We start from the raw sequence: 21,523 nt of genomic DNA, 5'->3' as shown, positions 1-21,523 counted from the left end.
CCTCTTGTTTCTATAGCCTTATTCCTCCTTCATTTTTGTCCTTCCCCTCCCTCACTAGATATACCCTCACTAGAAAAATGAATTTCACTAATACAGGGCACCCTCAGGCAGTCATCTGCAGATTTTCAGGAAGGTTTGCCTTGATGGACAGGTGCCAGTCAAGTTTATGGTGTGCAGTGCATTGCAGGCTTGCCACTTGGCTTAGGAAAGCCTATTTATATGCATGATTTTCATAGAAGAAGAACAGCAAATGAGAAAATATTTTTCCCACTCACCCAGGGAACAGAACCAAGATCGTCAGAGGGTGAGTCTGGCTTCATTTCCGGAATGATTTACCTGGTGTTCCTTGCAGGGACTGTTCATTCATGAACCAGTGATGCTTTGCGATGCAGGGGCGGTGGCACAGGGTGGTGACTGGGCCAGAGGCGGAGGACGCCGTGAGGCTGCTCTCTCTGGGAACCCCCTCCTTTGGTTACTGCCTCACTGTCACTCCTTCTGCTCTAGTGGGATTCTGGGCCAGTTCCCCAAGGCTGCATAGCAGCAGAGCTGGATAGATGTAATCTCGACCTGGACTTTTGAGTTAACCCTACCTCCTACCCACAAATGAGGCTGAGTGAGCACAGGCCCTAGTGCTGGTCTGCAGCCTTGACCTTGGCCCCAGAACTCGACCCACGAATGAGCCCTGACCTCATCCTCAAATCCAAGTTCCACCCTTATCCAGCCCCTCCCCCAGTCCTGGACCAAGTGCTCCAGCCTAATCCCCTCTGTGTGCCTGAGCCTTGGCCTTGAAGGGTACAGCCACAGTGATGTGCATCCCCTTTCAAGGAAGCCTCTGAAAGCCCCTGGCCTCTTGAGGCCCAGGTCTCTCTTGCCAGAGCCACTGCAGAAGAACCACAAGATGTGGAAAGGAAGACATGGGTTCACACCTGTGTCCCTGGTTCCCCATCTGTATGTGGGCTCGAGGGTCATCAATCCTGCCCTACCTGCCCCACTGGGTAGTCTCAAGAGGTAGTGGATGTGAGAGATTTAAAACTCACATAATGCACTGTGAACTATTACTACCTCTCTCAAAATGTCAACATTTCAGCCTTCTTGCTGTCCAGTAGCAGAAGCCACAGAGTAGGAGCTGGCCACAGACCAAATCTAGCACAATATCTGCTTTTGTAAATAAAGGTTTACATGGTAAATAAAGTTTCACACTCATTTTATGTATCTATTGTCCTTGGTTGTTTTCGTGCTACCAAAGCGTCATAGAAGAGTTGCAGCAGAGACTGTAGGGCCCACCACGTCTAAGATACTCTGTTCCTTTGCAGAAAAAGTTGCTGTCACCCGGCATAGCGGAGCAGAGCAATGGCTCTGAAGCTAGAATTCCTGTGTTTAGAGGCTGAATCTTCTACTTGGTGGCTATGTGACCCTGGGCAAGTAAATTAGCCCAGTTTTTTTTATCTCCATAAAATAGCAAAAAGAACTGAATCCCTCTACACTAGCGAAACGGCAGTAAATGAGTAATTCGTAGAAAGCAAGTAGCAGAGTCCCTGGCGAACAGTAAGCATTCAGGGTTGCCTGGCACTATTATCAGGGAAATAAGAGCTCTGGTTTGTGATGACAGACTTTCTGGGGACCAGAGTTAATATGGTTCAAGGCACAGGGGAGGGGAACCGACCTGGATTCATATCTCAACTCTGTCACTTATCACATGAATGACTTGTGAGAGATTAATTAACCTCCTTGAGCTTCAGCTTCTTCATGCATGAAATAGGACAAAAAAAAAATTACAAGGTTGTTGTGGGAAGTAAATGATAGTGCTTAGACCAGGATTTGGTGCATAGTAAACCCTCAATAGGGGACAGAACTATAATAATAAATAAGATGAACAGTATTTTTCCCCAAGGAGGGACAGCCACCCAGAACAGATAAGTAGTGAGAAGTCTCCAGTATGCCACCATTTTCAGGAGGTTCTACCTGTGGCTAGTGGTGACCTTGACATCAGGTTTTGCATATTCCAAGCACATTTAAATTCTACAGACTTCAAAGTGGAGTCAGGCAGGCAGACGTCTTTTAGGAGACTTTTCTCTAGGTTAAAAGGCCCTCAAGACCAAGTACCTTTTAGCTCTAACAATCTATCATCCTACAACAGTTCTTGGGTTAAGTTAGAGGCAAGGAGGACAGCACATATGTGTGTGTGTGTGTGTGTGTGTGTGTGTGTGATTATATGAACTATCTCGGAAAGATCTTCAGCCCATAATACTAAACGGTTACCTGGTTTGCTATGCAAGGGTGAAAACGCCCCCATTTTGAATCCTTTAGAAAACCTAAGGGTTGAGTCATGTGATGGGATGGAAATCTTGCCTAGGGAGCACTGGATAGGAGACTGTTACAGGTGGGATATATTAAGAGTGGCTGGGTTTCAGACACCAGCCTAGGAGAACATCTCTCACTCTCTACTGGCCTGAGATGGCAGGGAGTGACAGTTCAGTGGGCTGAAGCAGGGGGAATTTGGACCAAGGGTGAGGGCATAATGGATATTCCCCAAGTTCATGGTTGCTAGATGGTCACCTTAATTTAGAAGACTGTGAAACAAAGCAATATCACCAAGCATTTATGGTTATTCCCTATCCAGCTGTATACAGGACACATCACACTGAATATGCCAAGAAAAATCATAGAGTTGAAAGGCTTCTACCTTCAAGAGAGCTTACTTACACCCACTCAATTGTGGGTGAAAGATATACATACACAAAAAGTCATTTGATAATACAAAGAAAAATAATAAGTCTACCCAATGTAAGAAATGCCATGGAAGCAAGATTAGGTCAATTGTCAAAGATAGTATCAAAACAGTATAAGTGAATGATATGCATTCATTCATTCAATCAGTCTTCATTCTCTCATTTACCAGAAATACTGTGTAGTCATTGTGTGATGCCCTCTAAGGATTGTAAAGAATAAAATTAGCTTTATGAAAGCAGAGGCATCATCTATCTTATTCACCAGTCTGTTGTATAGCATCTAACCCATAGGAGAGAGGCAATAATGATTGAAATAGATAGACGTGGTGTTTAGCTGATTGTGACATTTATGGAGCTCCTAATACGGTCTTAGACTTTGACTTGTATTATAAAATACTAGCAAATAGAAATGCAGTAGACATCAGTTGGTTTGATATGCCTGACATCCATCTTCTCTCTGTCCACACACATTCATTTTCCTTTGGCTGATACCTTCTTAGTAAGACGGTTACCTAATCTCAGGAAGATAATTTACTAGTTTCTCTGCCTTCCCTTGACCAAGGGATGACTCCTACTCTGAAAAAGGCCCATCTGGAGCTGTGTGGAGCAGGGATCACAAATGGCTGAAGCAATCGTGATATTCTGAAGACACCATGTATGAAATTCTCACACCCAGATTCCCCAATCTCCTGCAATTTCCACCTGTCTAAAGTTCAGTTTTTGACCTGGCCGTCCCCCCTCCTTTCTTCTTTTGTCTTCAGTTAGTATGCATTCATTTCTGTCCTTGCAATCAAAGAACTCAAACTAATAAAGCATGAGGGCTGCATAAAAATTGATACGAAGCATACACTTCTGTGGACATTCAAGAGAGGGATGGAGACTTTATAGACTACAGTTAGGAAAAGGGAAGTGTGAGAGCTTCATGGAAGAGGTGGCATTTAAGCAGAACCTTTAAAGACTGGAAAGAATGTGTAGAGGGAAACGGTAGAAGTCAGGAAGTCTGTACAGGCTGGAACAAGAACATGAGCAAAGGCCCAGAACCTACACCAAGCCTAGAAACATCCAAGGGGGGCAGTGTCTATACCATGAACTCATTGGTCCATGTTTGTAGCCCCATTACACTTAAGTCATATTTCCTTTTCCCATTTTGCACTGGATCAGAACCAGCCTTCCCTCCACTGTGTCTCCTCTCCATTGCCTTTATCTATAGGATGTTAGAGCTGAGGGCTCAGTTAAAATCAGACCTAGACTATCTCTGAACAAGGTGATGTTCCAGAACTCAGCAGGTACCCGAGCCACACATGAAGTGCTGTGCGCCTTAGGGGAGCATCAAGTTTACTCCCTTCACCTCCATTTCTACTGCTTTTCTCCTTTGGCCTGCACTGCATCTACCTCGGCCTTCTTTTTATTTCTCAATTTCACCCATATTTTCCTGAACTTTATTACGAGCCTTTGTATTTCCTGTTCCTTCCACCTGAACTGTTTCCCAGGCCCTCTGCCTGGCCAGCTCCTCCATATGATTCATTTTCTCAGCTCAAAGCTTACTGCCACAGAGAGGGTCTCCTTCACCCTTGTATGTAAGTAGCCCCCTCAGTCACACTCCCATCATCTCATATTATTGCCTTCCTAACACTTATCGGATCCTAATGATCTTACTGACATGTACCTCATCTCTCTTCCCTCTCTAGATCCTAAGCTCCATGACGGAAGTTCTCAGTGTTGTATTCCCCTGGCACCCCCCACTGTCTGATATACACCGTGTACACAGTAAACATTTGTTGGAAGGGTGGACGAGTAGTTAGATAGAAGAAAGATGGAAAGAAGAAAGAGAAAATCCCTGTCTGTAGAACTACACATCTTCAGAGAGCACAAATGTTTTATTAGAGGTACTCCACACATACATACACACACACACACACACACATACAACACTGATTTAGTAGAAACTCCATTGTCCAGATGGGGAAAATGCAGCTCAGAGAGGGAAAGGGGCTTCTTCATAGTCCCAGATTTGTTTTTCTGTGTTTACTTTTCCAGAACCAGGTCAGGCACCTGAAAAGCATTCCCACAGATCTCTCCGTCTATTTGTCCTTCCCCTGCCCCTGGTTTCATATGTCAGCCCACAAGGTGAATTTAATTCCAGGACCAGTGAGCCCAGCCTGTAACCAATTCTTAGCCTCATATACCATGTCACATCTCATTGACTTTCAGTACCTGGTAATTTATACTCATGTTTCATAATAAATACGCAAGTCTGAGCAGGGGAGGAGGCCTCCTTTTCTGCATCTCCCTCTGTTGCCTCGTCCCAACTGGGCTCCAGGGCCAAGGTGAAGAGAGGCTCTAGGAAGCTGAAAGGAACCCAAAGTCAAAGTATATGTAACATGGATACATGACTCGGGGGCTTAACACTGCTAGTTCTGGCAAGGCCCTTGGCAGTCTGGTTCCCCACCATCACCTCCAACTCTGGCACATCCCTGTCTCAATTGTATTGGCTTTTCTGGACTTTCTCTAAGGCCCCTTCCTCTCTCTCACCTCATTGCCTTTGGATAAACTGGTCCCTCTTCCTGGATATTGGCACAGGCACTTAGCACCATGACCCCCTGAAGTATGGATGTGAAAGTTGGACTGTGAAGAAAGCTGATCGCCGAAGAATTGATGCTTTTGAACTGTGGTGTTGGAGAAGACTCTTGAGAGTCCCTTGTACTGCAGGGAGATCCAACCAGTCCATTCTAAGGGAGATCAATCCTGGGTGTTCCTTGGAAGGACTGATGCTAAAGCTGAAACTGCAATACTTTGGCCACCTCATGCGATGAGTTGACTCACTGGAAAAGACTCTGATGCCGGGAAAGGTTGGGGGCGGGATGAGAAGGGGACGACCGAGAATGAGATGGCTGGATGGCATCACCGACTCTGTGGACATGAATTTGAGTGAACTCCGGGAGTTGGTGATGGACAGGGAGGCCTGGCGTGCTGTGATTCATGGGGTCGCGGAGAGTCGGACACGACTGAGCGACTGAACGGAACTGAACTGAACTGAAACACTGGCTATCATGATAACTACAATCATTTGTTCTATGTTTAATACTTATTACTTTCTCAAAATATCCTTTCTTTCCCTTAATTTAAAACTTACTGAATACTGATCTCCTGTCTAAGCTCTGAGAAGGCAGAAGACACCTTGCCTGTCTTGTGTCATCACTGCTTCCCAGTTTCCTGGTACTCAATAAATATGTGTTGACTTAATAAATGAACAATAAGGTTTTATCCAGTAAATGTCAGAGAAGCCCTAGACATGTCTCAGAATCCTAAATAATTGCTGTTTAAAGGAGATGAGGACACTTTATATCTATTATGGTAACTCACTACATATGATCATAAGATCTTGGATGTGAGAGAGTGTAAGGGGATGAAGGGGCACTCTCATTGTCTGAAAGAAATAAAGCACCTTTGATGTCACAAGGCTAGAGTCAGATCAAGAATGTCATTTCTACCCGTAAGGATAGGATTATTCAAGGAGCACGATGAGTGTCTAGAAGTCCCTCCATACACACACACACACACAATTTCCATCTCCCTCCACCTGAATGGAGCCACCCTGTCACCTCATTAACCACCATTTACAATGAGGCTGCCACATTTCCAGGGACTGCAGCCAGGAGCCAAGGAGAAATGTCTGTGTGAGAGGCCTTAAATGAAGTGACAATAAAAAAGGAGTTGCTAATACCAGGAGATCCCTCCCTGGGAGAGAGCTGTCAGGAAGAGCGCCCAGGGCTAGGAGATTTATTGATACTAAGTGGACGGTGCCTTAACCAGAAGTGATTATCAAAGAGGTTTGAGCTGAGTGAGGATGGAATTGGACAACCTGCGCCTTGCAGAGCGGGGGTTTTCCTGCCCTTGCCGGGGCCTGCCCTCCTACCTCCCCAAGAGGGAATTCCTGGCCTCGTTTTCACTCGCTCTGATTGTTGGCCGCATACTGCTGCAGAATCTCTTGGAGGCAGGGACCTCGGAATCTGACACTCTGGCGGGGTTCCCTGAATGTGCGATGACTTTTCTCCCTGCCAGGTCTTTGTTGCTGTTCTTCCTTCCACCTGGAATACTTTTTACGCACAAGCAACTGCACTCTACCCTTGCCCCCCACACACACCCCTTCTTCTGGCTGATCTCCGATTATCTTTCAGGGTCAAAGCTGCTGGCACTTCTTCTCGGAAGCCTTCTCTGAGGTTCCCAAAGGCTGAGGTTGGGTGCCCCTGCCCGAACCCTGACCTCATCCCTTCCACAGCACTTACATGAATTGTAACTGACTAGTTCAATCCCGGTCCTTCCCATTTTCCAGGCAATGGTCCTTGAGGTTGGACCTTGCTGATTTCACCACTACATGTCCACCGCCTAACATAGAGTCTCACGAGTGGTAGATGTGAAATGTTGAGAAGTGGATGGATGGGCGTAAGGACCAACAGAAGAACAGATGTGTGTATATATGCTCTGCATGATCCCCAGGGACCGGGGGGGATGAATTGAGCACCACCCAGTTTCATTTTAATATCAATAGATCCTAATCTGATCTGGCATCAGAGGAAGGCAATGTGCTACAGGAGAGGATTTTGTAGAAACTGAAGCTGTCGTCTATGCCATGACTGTCTCCTTCCAGTATTATAGGAGGGATGGAAGGGGTGTCATATCACAGAAGTCAAGAGTTCAAGCCTTGTGGTCTGACTGGTAGAGTTCAGATCTCAGGTTTATCTTATGCTGGTCTTGGACTTACCCTTCCCAATTTGTAACCTAACTCACAAGATGGAAGAAGTCATTGCCAGGGAATGTCTTTGGCATGAGTCTGGTACTTCATAAGTGCTCAAACATCAGCTCTTAATTCTTACTATCAGAGGCACCATATTCACCATTGCTGTCTTAAATGGAGAATACACACATAGTCCCGCCTACTCGGATTCTCCATCAGCCTGAGAATCTGACTGACTAGTATACTGCAGGGTCCCCAGGCTGCTTTCCAATGTTCCCATTTCTCCTCGGGCTCACTGTATCTAATGACACAGGGTCCACCTCTAGCCTGCTTTCAGACTGGCCTTCACTCATCTACTCTCTGAAAGTGAAAAGTGTTAGTCGTTCAGTCATGTCTGATTCTTTGTGACCCCATGGACTGTAGTCCACCAGGCTCTTCTGTCCATGATATTCTCCAAGCAAGAATACTGGAATGATTTGCTATTTCTTTCTCCTAGCTAACTAACTCACCAATCACATTAAAAGCTGTATCTTAAATACAACTCAAGACTCTGAATGCATCTGGATTTAGTGCCAGGATTCTATTACAATCAGATTTAAGAACTCAGAACCTTTATCTGATTTCTAGGTTTGAAAAACTGCACTGGAGTTTGCTAAAAGTTTGACTAGCAAATAAACAAAGTATGCTCAGTTAATATTTTCAACTAATTTGACTAGAACATAGACTGTAGGAGCCTGAAGGAACATTATTATGAAGTCTGAAGCCACCAATTTACAGATGGGAGACTGAGACCCAGAGAGAGCCTGGGGTTGGTCCAAGGTCACATAGTCCTGTCCTGTGATAAAAACCAAAAAGAAAATCCTGTAGGTTTCTGGCATCAAGTTTAGTACTTTTTCTACAAGACCAAGTTATCTTTTTTAACTGAATATTTACTGTGTCAGATTTAAGGAAATGCACTACAACTAATTATATTTCTGAACATTTAACCAATTATGCGGTATCCCACAGGCCCTGGGCCTACAGAGTCTCCGTCTCTCGCTGTCCCTTTCTCTGTTGCTGCTCAGGCTTAGTTGAAATAAGGAGCCAGACTGAAGATCAGACACTGAACAAGTCTGGGGCCAGGGTCCACTGAGGTATATCCAGAAGGCTACCTCCAAGCCATGTTCTTTTAGGGAGAAGTGGGCAAATGTACCCTCTTAACCTTAGAGGATAATATATTCAGTTCAAGGGGGGAAAATAGACTTGCAAAAGGTAAAAACAGGAAGATAACTTGAGAAGGGAAAATATCCTGGCCTCTGTGAGTATAAAGATTCTATCATGCTTACCTGCACCCATTTCTTCCATCCCATCTCATCCTTTCCTCTTCTGCTTCTAAAGTTCCAGCAAGAAACAGTGGCCACAAGGTCCCTAGAGGCCCAAGGAAAGGAGAAAATCAAGTAGGTAATGTCATGGAATGGACTGGAACATGAGATTTATATCCCACTGGATAATATTTCATTTCAGCAAGGAAAGAAGAGATCCTAAAAATACTGCAGAGAGCATATTATAATATTTTAATGGGGTTTATGTGCTCCTCATATACACTTCACCCAGTAAGATGGATTGTGCTTTTTGACAAATCTATATTTAACATGAGGAGAATAATATACAATGTATGCTTCCTGCTGGAGAAATCCATATTTATGGAAGTCGTGATTCTGACAATTACAACAGACATTTAAAGACAGTGCCTATTGTCAGCTGCAAACAGATGGAGTGGCCTCATTAGGGCTAAAGAGAAAATTGTGTGAGCAGTAGAGGATAACTAGCTAATACTGGAGACATCAACCCCGAACAGAGGAGGAGGAAGAAGTCCAGGGCGGCCCACCAGCTCCTCCTCATCACTTACTGCAGGCCATGTGACCCTCTCATCAGGACCCATCTCCCATGTCCTGGGTGTTATGCTGGCTTTGGGGCATAAATGAGATCCCTGTTTTTCAGGAATTAACATTGACCTGAGCAGTCATAGATACATACAAGCAAAAAGGAAAAGAAAAAGAAAACTATTTCAAATAATAATCATTCAAGTATGAAAGATACGATGGGAGATGTGATGGAGATTTATAGAGGGACCGGAGGAGGCAATGGCACGCCACTCCAGTGTTCTTGCCTAGAAAATCCTATGGATGGAGGAGCATGGGCTGCAGTCCATGGGGTCTCTAGGGTTCGGACACCACTTAGCGACTTCACTTTCACTTTTCAGTTTCACACATTGGAGAAGGAAATGGCAACCCACTCCAGTGTTCTTGCCTAGAGAATCCCAGGGACAGGGGAGCCTGGTGGGCTTCCATCTATGGGGTCACACAGAGTCGGACACGACTGAAGTGACTTAGCAGCAGCAGCAGCAGCAGCAGCAGAGGGGAGGACGGAGCAACCATCAAGAAGAGGTGAAGGAAGGCCAGTCCAGGCAGGAGAGATGTGAGCTGAGACAGAACTGTTGAAAAGCAGTGAGCATTGCAAAGAGGGAAGGGAAGGGTGCTGCAGGTGGAGAGTCTAAAAAGGAATCAATCACTTTGTGGTACACCTGAAACTAACAGCACATTGTAAATCAACTACAGTCCAATACAAAATAAAAATTAAATTAAAAAACATACACACACACAAAGGGCACCTGCCAGGTTTCCTTAGACAATATGCTGGGTTACACTGGAAGTTAAACAGATGACTTGTATGGCTCCATTACAACCTTTAAGAGAAGATCTTGCAGGGGCATGAAGGGAAGATCTAGGAAGTGACTGAGAACCGAGACTTGGTAGGCAACTAGGTCCTAGCAGCTAATGGCATTCTTCAGTTCAGCCTGACCCAGTGTATCAATTACGTGTTAAAATGTATTCACCAACAAAGGGCCCTGGGAGTGTTTGAATGTGACAAAAATCTGGATTTTTTGGAACAGGATTCCTCTCAATCTTTTATGTGGCTAGTATGTAGTATGAAACTGCAAAAGGAGGACAGGGTTTACACTATTTACAAAATGTGTTTGCGCAAAGAAGTCTTTTCTTTTTTAAGGAGCACTTTGTGGTACTAATGTTTCATGGAACACATTTGGGTGATGCTCATGGAGCACACTTTGAGAGCCCATCTACAAAGGCAGTGTGGGGTCATGAAAGCAGGTGATATGGTCAAGAGAGCAGAGCATCTAAGAACATCAGCTTTTTCATCTTAAAATAAAACTGATAATACCAAAGTCACAGGGTTGTGATGAGAAATGAACAGCCTAACATATATGGCAAAGCACCCTAAAATACCGTCACTGTGATGAGAATGACTTGTCTGCCTCACCACCCATATTAGGACAGTAATTTGGGGGCACTGGGGCTGGCATTACAGTTGGTCAGTTGACTGGGGCAAAGTCTAGCAACCCTGTATCACATATTAAAATGAAGTTTCATTGCTGAACAAACTGAACTTGCTCCCGTAACTTTGGTCTTTTTTACCGTTATAGTCTAACTAGCAGTCTAACTGAACACCCACCAGTATTGGTAACTTAACTGGGATCTTACAAAATGACTCCTGTGGGGATATTCACACAGCTAAGCTATTACTGTGGCTGATACACCAGGGGGCCTGAAAAATCAGCTAGGAGGATGCACAAACACACGATGAACATCAGCAGAGAAATGTACACTGAAAGCTAAAGGTAGACTGGGAAAATCAACGCTTGTTTTCTTAAACGTGCATCAAGAGCAAGCTGACAGACTTTATTCCTGCGGCATCTTATTATGCTTTGCCTTGAAGTGATGGGCAGTGTCACAGAAAGATCGTTAGATTGGGTTCAAGATACCTGCCTAACTCAGATACGGTCTACCTGTGATACCTTGGACATGTTCATTACCTTTCTAAGCCTTGGTTTCTCCCTTTATAAACTTACCTAGTCATCCTTTTCCTACCTTAATAAGGTTGTTGTACAGATAACATGAAAGAACATACAAAACTGCATTGTATACATTTATAATGAATAACCATGACAACTCTTGGCATGGAAATGGCACCTAATAAAAGACTGGTTCAACAGATGGATGGGTGGGTCGGACAGATGAATGAGTGAATGGATGCACAGATGGGTAAACTAGATGGACAGTGAGGGAGGTTGGCGGGTTGAAAGGATGGAGGGACAGATTGCCTGAGTGGGTAGAAGGCTAGCTAGATAACAGAAGGATGATGAGTTGGATGGATAGGCTAGTGGATGAAATAGTTTCAGAGCCACTGACAGCATGTTTGCAGCATCTTCCTCTATTCATTAATTTCTCTCTTCTCCTTTTCCAGTCTGTTCCCAGTTCTCTAAAGGAGTCTATGCCATCTTTGGGTTTTATGAACGGAGGACTGTCAACATGCTGACCTCCTTCTGCGGGGCCCTCCACGTCTGCTTCATTACACCAAGCTTTCCCGTTGACACATCCAACCAGTTTGTCCTCCAGCTGCGCCCCGAGCTGCAGGATGCCCTCATCAGTATCATCGACCATTACAAGTGGCAAAAATTTGTCTACATTTATGATGCTGACCGGGGTAAGCCAGGGGCTAGGGGAGGGAGACGTTGAAGGGATGGAGAGAAAATTACCAGCAGGAAGAAGAATGGGGCCTAAGCAGGGAGGAATGATCCAGAAATGCTTCATGTCTGTGGACTGATTTTTCAGTAGCTAATCTGTAACTCACTGTGTGGAAACACATCCTTGGAGAGAATAACCTTTTAATGCACCGTGCCACTCCACAGCTCTCAAAGCTTCCACTGTTCCTGAACCCAAGCTCAATGTCTAAGGACCTTAGCTGACTGGTCCAGGGTTCAAGGCTCAGGGCTCATAGCATGGCTTTGAGGAACATATGGAGTCAGACCTGGATCTGAATTCTATGTTCCTTCCTCTCCAGCTGTCTGACTTTAGGCAAGCTCTCTCTGCCTCAGTTTGATCACTTCTGTAATGGGAATAAAATTCTCTATTCCTTCATTTTTTCATCTCTATGGTGAAGATAAAGCCAGTCTCTATCTCATAAAATTGTGAGGACTGAATGACACGATAACTAAATGAGGCTTGAACCAGCAACACAATCAATGCACAGAGTTTTTCATACATGTTAACCTCTATCAGTATCACCATCAACCCTCGCAGGCCTTAATAATCCTGCCTCCACCTAAATTTCAAATTTTCCATTCCATTTTCTAAATATGTCCAGTATTTGTCTTTTGTTCTCTACATCTTGAATCAGAGGATTCTAGTTTCTGGGGAGCACGTCCCTTTTCCAATCTACCTGTGCAAATTATTCCTTTCTTTTGCAACCGAGAACACCACTTTCTCTATTTCCTGACCTTCTAAGTGGAAACGCTCTTCTTTTCTCTAACTGCTGCGATGGTTGTATTATACTATCCTACCATCCCCTGTTATACTCAATGGTCCAAAAAGAACTTAACCGTTATCGGTGTGAATAAATAAGTGGATCGAACAAGGTCTGGAAACTGAGGCACAGGAATTCTGCCCTGTTTAGAAAGAGAGGTTTTATAGGAGCTTGCCTTTAGAGAGGCTTAGAAGATATTTCAATAGAAGAGTGGCTAGCGAAATGTTTTTTCAGGAAGAGTTAGGCAGGCGTTATTCAAGGAGAATTAGCTGGCAGGGGAGGCCAGAAGCACCCTATTTGCTTTGACTTTCCCTTCTCTTTACTTATTTTGATGATTTCCCTTCTCAAACAAGCAGGCATTATAAGGATGAACTGCAGAATGGCTATTTCAGGACAACTTTGCAGCATAAATAGGGCTTCCCTGGTGGCTCAGATGGTAAAGTGTCTGCCTGCAATGTGGGAGACACAGGCTCAATCCCTAGGTTGGGAAGATCCCCTGGAGAAGGAAATGGCAACCTACTCCAGTACTCTTGCCTGGAAAATTCCATGGAGGGAGGAGTCTGGTAGGCTACAGTCCATGGGATTGCAAAGAGTCCAACACAACTGAGCGACTTCACTTTTGTAGCATAATGAGGCTTGAGGCCTAGAAGTGGCAAAGCCAGAAAAATGTCATTTTCATTAGAGAATCATCTCTGAGGTTAATCAACAAAAAGCACCCATACTCTTAAAGGGGCTCCACCTACTTCACAACTCTGAGCTCAGAGTTCTGCCATTTGCTAGCTGTGTGACCTTGGGCCAATGACCAAGTCTCTCTGACCTCCATTTCCACATTTGTGAAACATGGATAACAATGGTACCTACCTTACAGAATTAAGTGAATTGAAGACAAGAAAGCTAATGCAGCAAAGGCAGACACATAAACTTTCAGTAAATGTGAGGCTTGAGAACACCAACCTTGTACTTAAATAAAGCAAGCAAAAAAGAAACAACAGAATCAATCTACAGATGATTCTTTATGCTGGGCACCATACTGGTCGCTCTCAGAGAGATGAGCAAGCAATGTTATATGCAGACAGAAATGATATATGTGCACAAGACAGATTAACAATGCATGGGTAAAATAACGATTTGTTGCAGGCAGAATTATGACCTCCCCTTTCTTCCCCCACAAAGACACCCATGCTCTAATTCCTGGAACCCCTGAATATGTTATATTAAATGCAAAAGGCATAAAGGTTACAGATGGAATTCATGTTGTTAATCAATTGACCTTAAAACAGACAGATTTTCCTGGATTATTTGGGTGAGCTCAGTGTAATCACAAGGGTCCTTAAGCATGTAAGTTGGAGGCAGAAGTGTCAGTATCAGAGTATGACATGAGAGACTCAACCAGTCACTACTGGGTTTGAAGATGGAAAGGCTATAAACCAAGGAAAGCAGGTATCCTCTAGAAGCAGAAAAAGCAATAAAAATTTTCCCTCCTAGAACCTCCAGAAAATAACAAAACCCTTTCAATAACTTGAACTTATCCCAGTGAGATTCATTTCAAACATCTGACCTCTGGCAGTTTAAGATGATAAACGTTTTATTTGAAGCCACTAAATTTGCAATAATTTGTCACAGCCGCAGTAGGAAACTAATACCCATCTATGTCCGAAAGATGAAACAAAACATCATGGATTCCTCTATCATTTAGCTGTAAATCAGAAGAGGTTAGCTTAATTCAGTACATGGTGATCGAATACCTACTGTGTGAGAGGCAAAGTGCTAGGACTTGAGATATACATTAGTAAATGTGGTTGACAGTTATCAGGTGCTGTTTAGATATCAGATCAACACATTTAATAAGCAGTTACTAAAGGCCAAATAGTAATCAAGATTTATAAAACCTCTGCCACGTTTGAGACATTCTCATTCAATCCTCATGATGACACTGTGAGGTGGGCGTTATTAATATTACCATTTTACCACTGAAGACACTAAAGTTTCACAAAGTGAATTAATCCATACAAGATCATTTAACCAAGTATATTGTAGCATTAGAATTGGAGCTTCAGATTAGACTTCTAATCACTAACTCTACTGCCTCCTACATTCTGCAAACAGAAACACAAAACAAACACAGAGCCTGCCCACCCCAGCTCAAACTGGCATTAGAGCAAGCTGGAGCTGAGTTTAGAGGAGGAGTGGGGACGGTGTGGGTAATTCCTGTGGATTCTGACTGCCACCTCTCTGTCCTGCTCCCCACCTCCAGGTCTGTCCGTCCTGCAGAAAGTCCTGGACACAGCTGCTGAGAAGAACTGGCAGGTGACAGCCGTCAACATTTTGACAACCACGGAGGAGGGTTACCGGATGCTCTTCCAGGACCTGGAGAAGAAAAAGGAGCGGCTGGTGGTGGTGGACTGTGAATCGGAACGCCTCAATGCTATCCTGGGCCAGGTAGTGAGTGCAGCGACGGTGCCCTCAGGGTGGGTGTGGGGGATGGTTCCAGAGGACCAGATGACCTCTGGCCCTCGGAGTTACAGAGAGAGTTCTTGACTAGGTGAAACCACAGGCTGTGTCTCACATCCTGTAACTGATAAAATTTAACTCTGTAACATTATGAAATAGTACAGAGTAGGAGCCATCACCTAGGGCTTCTCATGGTTCTCAGATCAGTTAACCAAAAACTTACCTTAAGTGCTTCCTTTTCTTATTAAAAAGAAAAATGCATTGCACTTTAGAGTTTGTGAAGTGTTATCACATCCTTAGAGCCAGATTCCTGGGTTTGGCTCTGCATTCTGTCACCCACCGATCCAGCATTTGGTTTCTCATCCATTTGGCCCACTGACCCATTTTGAGTCCAGGGAGACACCAAGCACCTCCCTTTACTCTTTCCTGAAACACACACCAGTGTCTGAAGGATGAATTAATTGATTGTCCATTCTAAGAAATTACACTGTAACCTCAAAAGTTTTTAGCCAGATGTCTCTGAGTCTTGGTTCCTCCTGTTCTCAGAGGTAAAGCATGTGGCATTGGATAGATCACTTGTCTTTTTAAATTACATCTGTGTATTCAGATGAGCTAGCAAGGAAGGAGATGCTGCAATTGTTTTTGAACAGTACTCTACAATTAAAGATGGCAGTTTTAGGTACTTGACAACAAGACAGCGCTTGTTAATAGTCTTCAAGACCCCTGGGGCTCCCGCAGGGAATCTCAGAGCCAGCTCAGCGCTTGTTCAGAGGCCTCGGCAATTGAACAGCAGAGATTTTGAAAGCGGGGGGTTCTTTGAGGCGTTAACTCTGTGTTCTACTTTACAAAGTGTGAATCTGTGCCTCCCTCTCAGAGAGAAAAATTGTTCCCATTGAGACGGGAGTTTTTTGAGTCAGAGGACTGAAATTCTAGTTAGGTAAAGCAGAACAGAGTATTAATAATAGTTAAACACAGAGACCCTGGAGCCAGATTCACATCCCCAGCTCTAATGTTCATTAGTTCTGTGACCCAGAGGCAGGATTTTAATTTCTACATCTCAGGTTCCTGACCTGTAATATGGGCATAATTTAATAAAAATGGCTACCTCTAGAGAGCTCTTGTGAGGGTCAGAAGAATCTATGTATACAAGCACAGAACTTAAAATAGAGCCTGCCCCCACTGAAAGTGATAAACGTAAAGATTTACCTGTTTTTGCTATTCATAATGCCAACTGATACTGGTTTTGCTTTGTGTTTATTTTTTTTTTTAGTTCAACTTATTAAATTTTGAGATATAAGCTCATGTACATGTGCAAGATATAATGCAGAGAGACCCCATGCACCACATGTCGGGTTATCCCAGTGATAACATCTTACAAAACTGTAGCAACTATAGTGCAGTACCAGGACCGGGAAATTGACATTCACACATTTCGGGTACAGGACATCTCCATCACCACAAAGATCCTCTGTGGCCATCCTGCTTCCCTCTCTCCCTCTCCTTTTCCCTTTCCCTAGGCACTCACTAATCTGTGGTCCATTTCTGTGATTTTCTTATTTTAAATGAGTGTGATATAAATGGAATTACATAGTATGTAACATTTTGGGTTTGGCTTTTTTCACTTGGCATACTTCCCTGGAGATTCATTCAAGTTGTTGTGGGTACTATACTGGCTTCTTGAGTCATTTCTTTTTTGGTTTAAGAGTACTCATCTGTAAAACAGGAATGAAGACCCCTGTTCTACAAAGCTGATAACAAGATTAGATGAAAGGTAGGGGAAGTGCTAGATGTTAAGCAGGTATTCTTAACAGACTGAAGACTCCTACAGTAAAGATAAAGCTGTTGGTACTATTTTCTGAGTACTTACTTTATACCAAACACCATGCCAGGCCCTTTCCGTGTATAATTCCACTTCATCCTCACATCCTCTCTATAAAACTGCTTCCCTTACCGCCCTTATTTTATAAATGGAGAAACAAGGGATTACACTTGCATGGGATTTCACAAGTAGCATGGAATAAAAGTAGGAGATCAAATCCATCTTGGTCTAGTTACTGTGCCAGACCTCTTAAAAACTCAATTGTCAGCATCTGCTGACTATAGTCATCTCCTCCGTCAAAGGACAAACGTGTGTTTTGGAAGAAAGTAACTTGTTTTTCTGAATATTTTAGATTGTAGTATATTATCTTTTTTAATTGTTGGACTCTTCTATTCTGAAAAGTAAAACCAAAATGCTGAAAGGATCTTATAAGTTATGTGGTTTATCCCTTGCATTTACACTTTACAGATGAGATGACTAACGGTCATATTTGTTGAATCATTTGTCTTGGGTTCAGACCAGTTAGTGAAAAAGACAATGTCACTAGTTAGTGACAAAGGATTTCCATCTTCTGATTTGCAGTCTGACATCTTGGCATCATCCTAGACTATCTCATACTCAAGAACTGGGATCTTTTCAGTCTAACACAAAGTTTGTGCCTAATCTAAGGAGGAAGACAATGATTCCAAACTCCACATAGGGAATTAACTGCCTGTCAGTCTCCAGTGCTCCACCTGGGGTATCAGCTATATTAGGATTCTCGTTCTGTTTTCTTCCCTGCTGTATCCACAGTGCCTTGAACAGTGCTTGGCACCTAGCAGGTATTCAATAAATACTTTTTGAATGAACAGGAAGAATAAGGAATCAATGAATGCTCTAAGATCCTAAATGTGAGATGGGTCTAGATACCAACAGGTAGCCTTTGACTGGGAAAGAGCCTTTCAGCTGGAGGTAAGAGCAGGTAGCGAGGCCCAGAGGGCTTGTGGGAGCCAAGGTCCCCAGAGGGCTTAACAGGCCCAGTGGAGGATGTCAATTGTTTACTGGAAGACAAGGATCTTTGGAAACCATTCTAAAGAGTCTGGGGGTTATTTTATAAACAGTGGTGAGCCAGTGAAGGTGTGTGAGCAAGGAACAGGGTTATCAAAATACAGTATGTGTGTGTGTCTCTGTGTGTGTGTGTGTGTGTGTGTGTTCAGTTGGTCAGTCATGTCTGACTCTCTGGGGCCCCAGGTACTGTAGCCCGCCAGGACCTTCTACCCATGGAATTTTCCAGGCAAGAACACTGGAGCAGGTTGCCATTTCCTACTCCAAGGAATCTTTCCAACCCAGGGATCAAACCTGCATCTCTTGCACTGGCAGGAAATTTATTAGATTATAATACTTTATCAGTATATGGCACTTAATTATGTAATACAGTCATAAGTTCAGAAGGAGTTAAAATGGATGAGAGAGGCCGGGACCAGCCAATCCATTCACTCTTATTGTCTTCAAAGTGCTTTTCACCTGCTGAAATCTTGTTCATTTATCTGTTTATATATTTACCATCTGGCTCCCTGCTAAACTGTCAGCTCAGCTCAATGAGGGCCTGGGGACCTTGCCTCACTTGTTCATAGCTTGTCCCTAGTACATAGCATGGGGCTTGACATATGGTCCACGTTCAATACATATTTGTTGAGTGGATTAATTAATCATAGAGGCTTTACAGAGCAGTTGGGATTAGAGCTTAGCCATAAAGGTTACGAATAATCAAAGAGAACGGGAAAGGGCATGCCAGACACAAAGACTGCGAATTCAGGCGATCCCGCGAAAGTGAGCTTTGAAGAGAGGGGTCGGTGAGGCAGTGGACTGCAAGTGTATGTTACCTTTGTATCAACCTTCTCAGTGAGTAACCTTTTATCTATCTGTTTAGTATTGCTCTTCTCCCAGTAAACTGACCTCCAGCAGAGCAGCACCATGCTTTTTCATTTTCCACTATAGTCTCAGCACAGTGCTTGGTAGATAGCAAGCACTTAATATTTGTAAAAGGGAAAGGAGGTCATCAGGTGGGTAGGTGAGTAGATGGGTGGGAAGGTTGGTGTTTAGGTCCAACTATATGAAATTACTAATCTTTATTGGTCAAAAATCATTCATTATAGTTTCTTACGTTTCAACCTGTAATTTCATCCTGCAGAGACTATTCTTATCCATTGCCCTGAGGCAGTGGGTTTCAATCTGTCTTTTTGTTTGCTGTTTCGTGTTAATTTGAAGCTGAATAGGTTTCTGATAATGGTATCTCATTGTTGAAAGCGCAGCAAGCCATTTGACAAGAAAATGAAAAAGCAATGAAGAATTATTAATAAAACTATCATCCCAATAGTCTTCGAGCTCCATGCTCTGGAATTGCACATGCTAGCCACTATTTCAGAGCTTTCACTGTATGCACTTGCATTTAATTATTCTCGCCATAAAAAAATGTGAGCTGCTATGCACATACATCCAATTAAGTAGATATCTGAATGCGGCTGTTAATAACCTTGAAAATTTATTCAGTTAGAGAAGAAGCCCAAATGCTTCTCCTATGTTTTATGCCTCCCTGTTACAGTGCAGGGGGGAGGGGCACTGAGCAGGCTGTACTAACGTCATTTTGATAATTAAAAAGAAACAGATCAAGTTACTTTGCTGGCTGAGCTGGGGCTAAACCAAGGTCCACAGTCTTAGCTGTTCCCAGCTGGGTAGTGTGTCTGGATGCCCAGGCAAATCTCTGGGTAGTTCTTTCTACAGATATTTTCCTGCCTAGAATGATTAGAGACAGCCTTGGCAACCCACTCCAGTGTTCTTGCCTGGAGAATCCCAGGGACAGCGGACCCTGGTCGGCTGCCGTCTATGGGGTCGCACAGAGTCGGACACGACTGAAGCGACTTAGCTGCAGCAGCAGCAGTGTATGTAAGATGGAGGGGTGTTTGGAGACACTGGCTCTTATTTCAGGCATCATATGGAAAGACTCACAATAGCCAGCTCCCTGTCCTAACTCTAGAGATTTCCAGGTGGCGCCGTGGTAAAGAATCCGCCTGCCAAGGCAGGAGACGCAGGTTCAATCCTTGGGTCAGAAAGATCCCCTGGAGAAGTGGGGATGGCAACCTGCTCCAGTACTCTTGCCTAGGAAATCCATGGACAGAGGAGCCTGGTGGGCTATAGTCCACGGGGTCGCAAAGAGTTGGACACGACTGAGCATGCACGCCACACAATGCAATGTCCTGACACTGCTACCAAACTGCTGTGGGATCTGATATATCATGCCCCCACTCTGGGCCCAGACTTCCCATCTGTACAGTGAGGTGGGATCAGATGATCCTGACATTCCCTCCCAGCTTCCGGCTTGCACTCAAACTGGAAGTTGCTCAGAAATGTCTGAATACTCAACTGGTTTTGGGAAGAAGGCACAAAAGAAGAAACTGTATCTGAATGTGATCCATGCAAGGTTGTGAAGTTCAAGAACTAGGGTGCAATCATCTAACTACCCATTTGACCGTGCATCTACTTCTCCGTCCACTCAAGCAGCAGACATTGTTATAACAGTGACAGGGAATCCAATACAACAGAATATTCTCACTGTGTACAGAAAGAATCTCCATGAATGGAGAAGGCTTTATGGAAGAAGGAAAGAAGTGAGCATTTTAGCCAGGACCTTGGAGTTGTAATAACACTACTCCATCCCTGGACTCAGGCAAAAATGATTTCAAATCTTGAATCTGCATTTAATATCCAGGTAACCTCAGGGAGCTTATTTAACTTCTCTAAGCCTCCATCCCTATCTGTAAAATCGAGGGTATCAGCAATGCCACCATCTTTGGGTGGTTGTGATATTGTAGCTTGAATACTTAGGATAGGACAGGGCAGTCAGTACTCAATGTTCATAGCTATTATTATTGCAGGTGTAGCTCTAATTGTCAGTATGATTAATGCATGTATCCCCCGGGTTGTGTTTTATAGATTGTAAAGCTGGAGAAGAATGGCATTGGCTACCACTATATCCTTGCAAATCTGGTGAGTAGAGAACACTGCAAGCCCTCAACTGGTGGGTACATGTTTGGGGCCTGGTTTGCTACTGTGGTCCCTGGCTGGTAGGAACTGCATGAGTGGGACAGGCAATTTCGAGCCTCTGCAAAACCCACAGCACACTTAAGGTGACTCTCTAAGCTTCCTTGTAAGAGATCACGCTGGTGGGCAGGCCTTTATTAGTCATCACAATTCCAGCTTTAATTGACTCTGCCACTTGGCAATAACAACAAAATCACCACATCTTTGAAGGGATACAAGATGCTTTAACCTCCCTGGTTTTGATTCTCTGTTTGGACATCAATGATAGTTTACTGTTTATATATACAAACGTTTAAATCATAAGACTACTACTGACAAGTCTTTAACCAGAAAGAGTTTTATAGCATGAAC

General features: G+C 43.8%; 1 protein-coding gene across 2 annotated transcripts in view; it reads left to right on the top strand.

Moving 5' to 3' along the window:
- Positions 1 to 21,523, top strand: part of GRIA1 (glutamate ionotropic receptor AMPA type subunit 1) — a 354,780-nt gene that overhangs the window by 184,752 nt on the left and 148,505 nt on the right. For both annotated transcript variants that reach the window (XM_088838546.1, XM_055430430.2), the window contains exons 3-5: positions 11,767 to 12,006; positions 15,080 to 15,264; positions 21,065 to 21,118. In XM_088838546.1, the coding sequence (XP_088694672.1) occupies positions 11,767 to 12,006; positions 15,080 to 15,264; positions 21,065 to 21,118 (479 nt within the window). The remainder of the gene's footprint in view (positions 1 to 11,766; positions 12,007 to 15,079; positions 15,265 to 21,064; positions 21,119 to 21,523) is intronic.

Source organism: Moschus berezovskii, chromosome 8 (genome assembly GCF_049115385.1).
Source record: "Moschus berezovskii isolate FMDL1 chromosome 8, NW_MosBer_1.0, whole genome shotgun sequence".
Taxonomy (NCBI): domain Eukaryota; kingdom Metazoa; phylum Chordata; class Mammalia; order Artiodactyla; family Moschidae; genus Moschus; species Moschus berezovskii.
Note: the sequence above shows the minus strand (reverse complement) of the source record. Positions and strands in the feature narration are given on the sequence as shown.